At 66.9% G+C, this 10,620-nt stretch overlaps 1 protein-coding gene across 3 annotated transcripts; it reads left to right on the plus strand.

Moving 5' to 3' along the window:
* The first annotated feature begins 1,142 nt into the window (after window positions 1-1,142).
* LOC111155688 (chromosome unknown C21orf33 homolog) lies at window positions 1,143-10,343 on the plus strand. Of its 3 annotated transcripts, XM_022515984.1 has the most exons (7): window positions 1,143-1,343; window positions 1,804-1,856; window positions 3,015-3,128; window positions 3,714-3,833; window positions 6,899-6,991; window positions 8,761-8,917; window positions 9,811-10,343. In XM_022515984.1, the coding sequence occupies exons 1-7, from the start codon at window positions 1,215-1,217 to the stop codon at window positions 9,937-9,939; spliced, it is 795 nt and encodes a 264-aa protein (XP_022371692.1). In that variant the 5' UTR covers window positions 1,143-1,214; the 3' UTR covers window positions 9,940-10,343. The 3 variants fall into 3 exon arrangements, with proteins under 3 accessions (XP_022371692.1, XP_022371694.1, XP_022371693.1); XM_022515986.1 differs by lacking the exon at window positions 6,899-6,991; XM_022515985.1 differs by lacking the exons at window positions 6,899-6,991; window positions 8,761-8,917; window positions 9,811-10,343 and adding an exon at window positions 4,238-5,424.
* Window positions 10,344-10,620: the final 277 nt, after the last annotated feature.

Raw genomic sequence — 10,620 nt, forward strand, 5'->3', positions numbered from 1 at the left:
TGCCCGCAGCTGCGACTGCAGCTCGTCACCGCTGCTTTTTGATAAGTTTCACGTGTGCCCGATGAAGTCCAGGAAGTTGACAAATGAACTGTCCTCTGGAGTGGAGTCTGGAGGCCCGCAGGGGGAGCCCTCAGCCCTGTCCCTCCTGGGCACCTGCTCCCCAGCCAATGGGAGATGTCACAGCCAGTGCGAGGTGGCAGGGCCCAGCCAGTGAAAGGCCACTGCACTACCCACTCCGTGTTCACTCTAATGGATTTGGTTTCTACAATCCCAGCTTCCTTTTCCTCTATAAAGAGGCTCCTCTGCCCTGTTTTCCTGATTTGCCTGTGGTTTCAGTTTTCCTGCAGGTTCTTTTTCACGGGCTACAGCTCTGCTATTCTCCAGTGAACACGTTTTTGTTGGTAAAACAGTTTTATTTTTGAGGTTAAAATGCCGCTGAGCCGCCCCGGCGGTGCAGACGACTGGGAGGTGGGGCTCTGCAGGGCCCGGAGCTGCCACGGGTTTGGTGGAGAGGTGGCCTCGTGGCTCCCAGCCCGGCGGAATCAGAATCCGCAGCAGGACCTTCCTCAGGGTGGGGCAGACCTAGGGCACGTCGGTATCATCCCGCGACCCCGTCCCTCCTGCCAGCTCCCGTTCTGGACCCTGAGGGGGGAGGAGGAGGGTGGGCTGGGCCCCAGGAGCCGGGAGAGGCCAGGATCCCGCGGGAGAATGCCCGGCTGCAGGGAAGGGTCCCGGGCCCGTCCTGAAGGGTCAGGAGCAAAGGAGCGGGACCGCCCAAGCCCCTCCTCGGCTCCAGCCGTTTCCTGTCCTGTTACTGCCGCCTCCCCGGGTCTCTGTGCCGAGGGCGGCCCCGGGCAGTGCTCACACCCGCGGCAGGCACGGCCCTGCGTCCACCTGCCGGGCGTCCGCAGCCCGGGGCCGCCGCGGGGACCACTTAGCATCGTGAACAGCTGCCGCACTTGGAAATGCGGTAGATTAGAGGAGTCTCCCGCGAACTGACTCCTGGGAAACACCTAGAAGGGTTCAACGGAGAAACCCTCCCGGGCCCGCGGGCAACGATCTAGTGCGGGAGGGCGAGTGCGCAGGCGCGGCCCCGCCTACCGGGGGGGTGCTCGCGGGACGGCGGCCGGGCCGACTGCGCAGGCGCGGGGCACGCTGTTTACGCGCGGGGCTCTGTGACCGCGTGACCCTGCGACCCGCGTCTCCGCGCAGTCATGGCGGCGGTCAGGGCCCTGGTGGCGTCCAGGCTACGTGCGGCCTCCGCGTTCGCGCCTCTTCACGCGTCCACCCCACGCGCGGCCCTCCATGGCTCGGCGCCGCGCCCGGGGGCCAGGGTCGCTCTGGTGAGCGGACGCCGGCGAGCGGGGCTGGGGGCGGGGCTGCCGCCGAGGCCGGCCCCTTAAGTCCCCGCCGCACCCCTCCACCCCCCCGGCCGGCCCCCCAACCCCCCGCCGCACCCCTCCAACCCCCAGGTCGTGCCCCCAACCCACCCCCACCGCACTCCTCCACCCCCAGGCCGGGCCCCCTGCTCTCCCCCAGGCCGGCCTCCTAAACCCTCTGCTGCTGCTCCCCCTGCTCCCCCAGATAAGGCCCCCTAGCCCCTCGGCCACCCCCTCTCTGGGTTGGGCCCCCAGGCTCCTCCCTTAACCCCCAACCCCACCCCTGCCCAACCCTTACCTCTGTCCCTCCAGGGTCAGTTCCATTCTCTTCCCTGGGCCCGGCCCTCCCCCCCCCCCCGCCCCCCCCCCCCCCCAGGCCAGCGGCTTCCTGGTGGACTCCCCCCTGACCCCCGCTCCCCCACAGGTGCTGTCTGGATGTGGAGTCTACGATGGGACTGAGCTCCACGAGGCCTCAGCGTAAGCCCTCAAGGACGGTTGCTTTTTCCTGAACCATTTGGGGACCCTTCGTCTAGACAGGCAGAAACCAGTGAGGCGAGAAGTGAGGGGCAGGGAGCCCCTCGAGTCCGTGGCCTTGTGCCCCACAGATAAGCAGGGAGCACTTCCGGTGTCCTGTTAGCGCCTGCTGCTTCCCTCCGAGGCCCGGGGGCGTGGGCGTCCTCCTGGCTCTCTGGGTGAGCCTCCCGCCTCGGCCGTGTCTTTGATGGGACCCATCAGTGGTCGCTCATCCTTCTCTTACCTGAGTGAAAAGGCTTCTGTGCGCCAGAGCGCTAGGCCTTGTGGGCCTGGAGCAGGTTGGAGGAGAGTTAGCGCGTGGCTGGGGGACATGTCCCTCCCGGTGCGGGGCCACAGGGAGCCCAGAGGAGCCCGAGGCCCCCCCAGCCTGCGCCTGCCCTCCCATCCAGCGTGGGCACCGGCCCACAGTGGACTTCGGCGCGTGCAGAGCTGGTGGGCAGTGGAGAGCCAGGAAAGCTTCCAGATGGGGGCTCGGGGCCGGGACACGAGAACAGGGGAGCACGGGGTAGCGGGTGGACACGGAGCCGAGTGCGGAGAGCCCTGCAGGTTACAAGGAGCCGAGCCTGAGTGATGGGGCGGTGCTGGCCCTACCCGCTCACACCGCCTCTGAAGGGGGACAGTGAGAGCCCCGGGCCTGGAACAGATCAGCCCTCAGGGAGACCTGGATGTCTCTCCCCTGGCCCTCTGGCTATGACAGGAAGGGTGGGGCAGAGCAGGACTCGAACCTCCTGTCCTGACCGAAGTCCGACTCAGCCCTCCCGTCCTGCGTCGATCGTCTGTGGGAGGAAGAGCCCCCAAAGCATCCTGGGAACCGAGACTTCCAGGCTGGGACCGGCCCGGTCGCCCGTCCCCTGCACCCGGTTTGTAGAGGGAGCTGGGGGACCAGCTGGGCTCTCCAGGCTGGTTCGGTGGCAGCGAATCTGAACTGTGGACGTGGGGGTCCTTGGTCAGCCAGCCGTAGCCTGCGGGAAGGCCCCGTGATGGTAGCCGCCGTAAGGGGTGTGCACGGGGCCCTCTGCGGGGCGCTGCCCATGCGTGCGGAGTGACAGGCAGCGCCGGGTCTGCTGTGTCTCGGAATCTGTGTCCTTTTCTCCCACGCAGGGTGTTGGTCCACCTGAGCCGCGGCGGGGCCGAGGTCCAGATCTTCGCTCCTGACATCCCTCAGATGCACGTGGTCGACCACACCAAGGGGCAGCCTTCCGAGAGCGAGACCAGGTGTGGGTCCCTCCCCGAGTGCTGAGCGTGGACCAGGACCTGCTGGAAGCTGCCCGAGACCCCGTGGGCTTGGTTGCGTTGTCCCTGCCGCGGATCTGGCTGCGTTCCGGGCTGTCCCGCGACCGTGTCGTGGTGGCGCTCGTTACCTTCTTCCGCCTGCCGGAAGTCCTCCTGCCTGGCTTTCGTGATCCCCTGCCCTGCGGTCAGCGTGGCTCCTGTCTCCTGCCCCTGGCTGGGCCCCGGTCTTGGAGCATTTCTGTCCCCGAGGCCCGTGCAGTCTGGCACACGCTGAGGTCCCTCTGGCCCTCCCGTCTTGCTCCGGCCGCGGGGTCCAGCCAGGCACAGCGCAGTCTCCTGCTGGGGCGGGCCCTGGCTTGCTTCCTCCGCCTCTGCGGACCTGGACCTTCCCACGCCAGCTTTCGTCAGGCCCAGGGCTAAGCGGGCCAGATGCTGTGCGGGGCGAGGCCGTCTTTCTAGACGCCGACCGTCAGCGCTCGCGCGTTTGCTCACGGGCCGGCCTCCCGCAAGCCCGGCTCTGCTCTCCACACCCGGACGCTGACTTCTGGCCTCTCTGTTCTCTCCCAGGAACGTCCTGACGGAGTCTGCGAGGATCGCCCGCGGCAAGATCACCGACCTGGCCCGGCTCAGTGCGGCCAATCATGACGCCGCCATCTTCCCCGGAGGCTTCGGGGCCGCTAAGAACCTGTGAGTGCTGGAGCGCCGCGAGGGACGGGGCATGGGGTCCCAGAGGCTGCACAGAGCTGCTCTGTCGGGGCCCTGGTGTAACGTCAGCGGGACGCAGGTTTCTCTCACTTCTTGCTGGGTGTTCCGGTACCAGCCGCCGTGGGGTGGGGGCGGCGTGGGCTTCCTCTGATCCAGCGACGCGCTGGCCGGGCTGGTCCCATCAGGACCTGCGTCCCTGCACGTGTTCCTCACGGACGCCGCCGCCTCGCGGGCCTGGTGGCAGGGAAGCAGCTGTCCCCACGGGCTGTGTGGAGGCTGGTCTGACGGGAGGAAGGGAGCCCTTCCTCATTTTGTTCTCCGGTCGTTGCCATGGTAGCCGGAGCACAAGCTGTCATCACATCGGCGTGACGTCTCTTGGGTTTCAGGTCCTGTTTCTCTTCCCGTTTCTCCACCCGTCTGCGTGCCTCACGGAAGTGCTCTGTGCTGGCCGCGCCGTCCCGGCTTGTCCCTTCCGAGGCAGCCCCACTGCGGCTGGCGTGGGAGGACAGGAAGCAGCTGCGTCGCCTGCTTTGGGGTCAGACGGGGACCCTAGTGGGGGTAACAGCCTGGACTTGGCGGGTTTCAGTGGAGACCCCGCAGACTGGGCTCCACGGGGAGCATCTCCCTGGATCGCAGACGAGCTGGCTGCTGTGGCCCACGGCCAGGCGCCCCTGACGGTGTGGCTGGCTGTGAGCTCAGGCAGCCGGCCCCCTCTCCGCCTCCCTGCTCCCCCCGCTCCCAGACCAGGCGGGTGTGGGATGCTGCTGGCGCCCTCCCGCAGAGCCTCGGCCCGCGAGCACCCGCTGGGTTTCCTTGCTGTGCCATCGGGTCTCCTCTCGAAGGTCTCCCCCCACCGTGCCTCCTGCGGCGGGCTCCTCTTCTCCCCCTCCTCCCCCGCTGCCTCCCCTCCTGTCCCGGCGCCCTTCTCTGACGTCCGCCAGGAATTCTGTTTGTATCTGGACCGCAGACCTCCCCCCTTCTTGATCTGCGTGGCCGGCTGCCTGCCCCAGGCTCGCACCACAGTGTCCTGTCGATATTCTGTCACCTGGACCGTCCCCTGTCAGCCCCGCCTCCCTCTGGACTCCTTGTGTGCAGGGTATGGGGTGGGGCAGGGATCGAGCCTGGGACCCTAGTGAGTACTGCCCCCTGCACCCTGTTTGGTTGGTTGGCGAGCGCCGTCCCCCTGCAGCAGTGTCCTGGCTCGCTGTGTCCCGGTGCCCTGCAGCCAGAAGTGAGGGGCACAGTTAGGGACCTGAGGTGTTCCGATGCCGCCTGGCTCCCCTCGGCCTGCAGACACCCGAACGGCTCTGTCCAGGTCCCGAGCCGCTGTTCCGCCTGTGGAGCCGGTTCCCATACTGCTTCCTCCTCTGGGAGCCCTGCCTCGCCCTCCTGTCCACTCCGTCCTCCAAATGCCAGCCTCTCGGGTGAGCTGCCCTCATCCCCACCGCCTGCACGCGCACCAGGCAGAAGCTGGCGGGGAGTGGCCTCCGTTGGCTTCACTCTGCCAGGCCCTGGGGCTTTTCCTGGGGAAGGTGAGCCTGAACTCTGACCATTGCCTGCCTCTCCCCCCCCCCCCCCCGCGCCCAGGTGAGGGCACTTTCGGGCTGTGCTCGGGTTGTGCCCGTGGCACAGCTGATGACCACACGCGGTTGACCTAGAAGCACAGGAGGGAGGTGAGCAGGTTGTTGGCAGGTCTTTGCCCTGCGTTCCAGGGAGCCATGGCCTTGGGTCAGCGCCCCCATCTGTGAACTCACCCTTCCCCCGGGCAAGCTGGGGCTTCAGGTCTCCTGCCTCATTCATCCCGGCCGTTCGAGAAGAAACGTCAGCTCGGTGGGGTTGGTGCCCTTCGCCACGGCTGCCGGTTGGGCCGTGGGACGCAGCGAGGGGCGGCAGGCGAGCTCGCTGGGGTCAGAAGTTCTTGCTGTGGGGAGCCTCGGGCCCGTCGCTGCCCCAGTTGCCCGTTCACGTGTACGTCTGAGAGGTCTCCGTGTGGTCGTGTGAAGTCTGACCGGGCTCCGGGCTGGCGCGGTTGGGCGAGTGTCCAGCACTTGGTTTCGGCTCAGGCTGTGGTCCCAGGGTTGTGAGCGGGAGCTCCGCGCACGGGGGTCTGCTGGACGTTTCTCTCTCTCTGTTCTCTCCTCTGCGCGCACACACACGTTCTCGCTTTCTGAGATAACGTCTTTTTTAAAAAAAGCAAAGCGTAACCAGTTGGAGGCCTGTTAAGCTTCTTGTTCTGTTTTGTGTGTGTCACAAACGGTAGCTTGTTGGTGGCCTGTTAAGCACCTCATGGCTGCACGCACAGACCCCGTCGGGCAGACGCCCCAACTTGGATGGACACGCGTGGTTTCCAGGCCTCGCGTCTGGGCTGCTACTGGCTTCTGGGGGACATAGTTGATGTGTAATAAAGCGTGACGCGTGATAGCTCAGCCACGCGGGCACACCCCGACACAGGCCGCAGGCTGCCGGAGCCCCGTGGCGCCCACACGTTCCCGGGCTGGAGGTGTGCACACGCGTGTGCCAGGGAGCCAGAGTGGGGCTCCTGGGAGAATGTGTGTGCTTTGGGGCTCACCAGTTGCCTCCTAGAGAGGTGCCGGCGCGCAGCTGGTGGGCGGGGAGGCCGTCCAGACCCCCGAGCCGCGCCTGGCATGGAGAGAGGCGCGGCGTCCTGTCCTCTAACCCGTGCGTCTTCCTCGTGCGTGGACGGCGGGTCACGGCTTCAGGCCCGCAGCATGTCCTGCTCCTCCTTGGCTTACAGAGCCGACCTCTGAGGACTGTGGGTGTGGCCCGCAGCCCGGGCACCTGCCGGCTGTGGTTCTCCCGGGGACCGGCCTCCCCGCCTCACCTCTCTGCCGCCCCCTCCCTCGCTGGGCTGGAAGTAGAGAAAGTAACGTATGTGATTACCTGAAAACCCGCGCTCGCGCACGTGACCTGCTCGTCTCGGGGTTTGGGGAGTTAGCGCGGCCGCGCGGCCCTCTCCCGGGTAGGGTCGGGGCCCCGGGCAGGCCGACCCCCGGCCGTGAGAGCTGAGCCACCTCTTCTCGTGGTAGGAGCACGTTCGCCGCTGACGGGAAAGACTGCAAGGTCCACGGGGACGTGGAGCGGGTCCTGAAGGAGTTCCACGCGGCCGGCAAGCCCATTGGGTAGGTCGGGGCAGGGGGAGGGCGGGGCTGCGCGGTCCTCGAGGCCGTTTTCAGTCGGAGCTCACGCGTCGTCACAGGCGCCTTCCCGCTGGGAAAATGCTGTGGTCGCGGTAACTCGTTCTGCTGACTTCACAGGAGGGAGAGCTTCTAGAAGACTCCGCGTCAGTCCTTCCCCGACCCCCGGCTTTGCCAGCACCTCCTCCCCTCGCCAGGTGTCTGCTGTCCCATCCCCGCTCCAGGCGGGCTGGGGCTCCTTGGCCCAGCGCCCTCCCCTGCCCTGGGGCGGCGTTCAAGGCACACCCAGACTCGAGCAGGCCGCCCTGGCTTGTCGGCACAAGCGCGCCGGGGCGTGGGGGTGGCGCAGGTCCGCTGCTGGGAGAAGCGTCCCCGGAGCTCTGCCAGATGCGCTGAACGTGGGTGTGGACGAGGGAGCGCGGCAGCCTCTGCGGCTGGGTGAGCGGGGTCGCGTGACGACAGTCCCCACGTGGGTCACTCGCCGGAAGTCCTGCCGGTCACGGTGCGGGAGCCCTCCTCACGGAAGGCTCTGGCCTCGGGTCCGTAGGCTGGCAGTCCATGGGCTTAGAAGACACCGAGCTGGGCCACCCGGGAGTGGGGGACGGCACTGCCCCCTGCCTCTCCCCTTCTGGGACGCGAGCCCCGGAGTAGCTTCCGCTCATGTGGGTGAGCGCCAGGGACAACCCCATATCACGAGCGCAGGCGGGAGCGAGGGGCCCGATGGCTGTGCTGCCTTGCTCGGGTGTCCCCTGAGCGGTGCCAGCGAGAGCCTCCGGCTCCAGCGTCCGCAGCCCGAGAGCAGGGTGGGCGGCTGTGCCAACAGCACCACTCGAGGGCTGATGGCCACACTGCTGGCTTGTGTGTCCCATGCCCCGGCCGCCGGGCTTGGGACGTGGGCGCTTCAGGACGCCAGTTCTGATGGCTTCCTGCCTCCTTGGTGGCTGAGGGAGATTTTCTCCCATGCGTTTCTAGCGCGTGTTTTAGGCGTGATGTTTGAGAAGGAACGAAAGTATGTTGACATCACTCTCACGGCTCGCCGGAGCAGCCTGGGGACAGAGCCGTGCGGGCCTACACGGGAGCCGCAGACAGGCCGTGTTGACCATGAGCCGGGCAGGGGCTGCCAGCGGTGTGCATGGGCCCTGAGGGAGGGCAGGGGCGGCCTAACTTGCAGCCATGTGGTGGTGCCACATGTGTCCCCCGTGCGCATGGCCGTGGGTGGGCCCGGGTCTGGCGCTTCCGGTCAGCGGGGCCTCCTGGTGTGAGCAGAGCCTCCAAGGAGCCCTGCGGGAGCACCCAGAGTGAACCACGAGCCTCCGACACCTTGGGATTGGCCCATTGGGGGTGTAGCGGGGCTCGGGGCTCTCGTCGGGGGGCCCTTGGCTGCCGTGGTGCCGGGCACACTCACTGGCCCGCTGAAACCGCTTCTCACACCCTCTGCGGAGAGGGCGTCTCTGGGACGTCCGTGCCCTGGGGTCAGCTGCTGCTGTGTGAAAAGCCACCCAAAACTCAGGTTGAAGTCCACTGTTGCCTTCTGAGAGCCCTTCTCTGTGGCCACCACGGCGGGCGGCCACTGCCCACGGGCCCGCTGCTGCGGGGGCTGCAGCACGTGGGGCAGTGAGCGGAGGCTCATGTCGCTGCGACACTCCTCGCTCCGTGGCCCAGCGGCCGCTGCTGGGCTCATCCTCGCGGTCAGTCCTGCCCCGGGCCTGGCATGCGCACGTGTAGCCCTGAGCCCACCCTGTCCTGCCTTCCAGCCTGTGCTGCATCGCTCCCGTCCTCGCGGCCAAAGTGCTCCGTGGCGTTGAGGTCACCGTGGGCCACGAGCAGGAGGAAGGCGGCAGGTGGCCCTACGCAGGGACCGCGGAAGCCATCAAAGCGCTGGGCGCCAAGCACTGCGTGAAGGGAGTGACCATATCCTTTCCGGCAGCTGGGGTGGCAGTAGCGTGTGGTGCGGCGACCCGTCTTCTGACCTCGGGGACGGACCCAGGCAGGCAGCATCTTGAACGAGGGTCTGTGCTGCTGGGGCGTCTGGGAGCACGTGCACGACGGGTGTCACACCTACTGCCCAGGCCTGGAGCCCCACGAGGCCACCTGGTCAGGCGAGTGCACGGCCTCAGGCTCCGTGGGGTCAGGTTTCTGGGCGGGGGCGGAGGCAGCAGGCGCCCCAGGGTGGGGGGGGCTGCAGTGGAAGACGGACAGGGGAGCTGCCTGGCTTGGCTGGAAGCTCCCTGGGTGCTGTGGACGGGGAGCCATCCCACGTGGCCTCGTGGGCCGCTGGTCCTCCTGTGGGTGCCCGGGTGCTGTGCGCACAGAGCCTCAGGCCACAGGCCAACCGTGTTCTGGGTCCACAGCTGGACCCAGACTCTCCACGTGGACCAGGGTTGAGGAGTAGAGCGGCACGGTGTCCCTGGGGCTCTGGTGACAACACCGTGTCCCTCTGGGTGTCCGTCTCAAAGCTGCCTTTATCTCCTTGTGGGCGGTGTCTGGTGCGGCGCTCCGTCTCCCCGCTGTGCAGAGGGGAGCAGAGCCCACAGCCGTCCGGGTGGGCTGGCCACGCAGCCTTGGGGTTGGGCGCAGGAGGGCGCATGTTGTTAGCATGGGACAGGGCCAGGCCTGTGTCTGCTCGTGTCTGGGTGACCAGGACAGGAACGTGGCTCGTGTAGAGGGAGGTCCCGGGTTGGCCTCTTGCTCTAGGTGCACTTGCGCCCGCTGCAGGTTGGTGTGGGGCGGCCGCGGGCTGGACACGTCGCACCTGCGATCCCCTAGTCCTTGCCAGGTGATGCATTTCCATAACTTCTGTGCACGAAGCTCACGTGGACCAGAAGAACAAGGTGGTCACGACCCCGGCCTTCATGTGCGAGACGGAGCTCCACCACATCCACGACGGGATCGGGGCCATGGTGAAGAAGGTGCTGGAACTCTGTCGGAAGTGACCGTGCCGCCTGCCCTGCGTCTTCCACCAGGTGGAGCTGGCGGTCCGCGTGCCCCTGCCCCTGGCTGCGGGCGGGAATCCACTTCTTGTAGGCACCTCTGCCCGAGGAGGAGGCATCCTTGGGCTCAGGCCGGTCGGTCTCCCCTGTGACCTGAGAGGGAAGCGGGGCCTGCTGGTTCAGAAGAGAATTGGGAGAGACGTCACTGCACTGCGTTATGTGTGGCCTTAGGATGCTTGGCATTTGGGAGGGAAGAATTGTTTTGAGTTCATGAATCTAGTAGTTAGGAAATTGAATTATCACGCTCACTGGTAATTGAAAGTTCTGTAACCCGGAGTAAACGTGTACTAAAGCGGAAAGGGATTGCGTTGAGGCCGGGGAGAATAAACTCTTTTCCCAGACGGACACTCGGCCGGCTCATGTGACTGACGCCTTCTGAAGCTGGTGCGGGCGGCGGAAGTGAGGTTCCTTGCTTTCCAGGAAGGAAAGGAAGTTGCGGATGCTCGGCCCGTGTGGTCAGCGGGTGGGGTGGGGCGGGGACTGTCCGGTCGGTCCCAGGCCGCGGGCCGCAGCCGATGTGAGGCGGTAGAGAAGGCGCAGGGAGGCGTCCGGCGCAACAGCAGCAGGCGGCCCGCGTCGCGTGTGCGCTTCTGTCGGGGGAGGGACAGCCTGGGCGCAGCCTGA

This window comes from Enhydra lutris, unplaced genomic scaffold, assembly GCF_002288905.1.
Source record: "Enhydra lutris kenyoni isolate GAN:26980312 unplaced genomic scaffold, ASM228890v2 scaffoldscaffold43, whole genome shotgun sequence".
In the NCBI taxonomy this organism is placed as follows: Eukaryota; Metazoa; Chordata; class Mammalia; order Carnivora; family Mustelidae; genus Enhydra; species Enhydra lutris.

Bases quoted from the DNA above. Each gene is read 5' to 3' on its own strand.
- LOC111155688 (XM_022515984.1), top strand. From the start codon at position 1,215: ATGGCGGCGGTCAGGGCCCTGGTGGCGTCCAGGCTACGTGCGGCCTCC. The intron at 1,344-1,803 runs GTGAGCGGACGC...GCTCCCCCACAG, and splicing joins CGGGGGCCAGGGTCGCTCTG to GTGCTGTCTGGATGTGGAGT. The intron at 3,129-3,713 runs GTGTGGGTCCCT...GTTCTCTCCCAG, and splicing joins CCTTCCGAGAGCGAGACCAG to GAACGTCCTGACGGAGTCTG.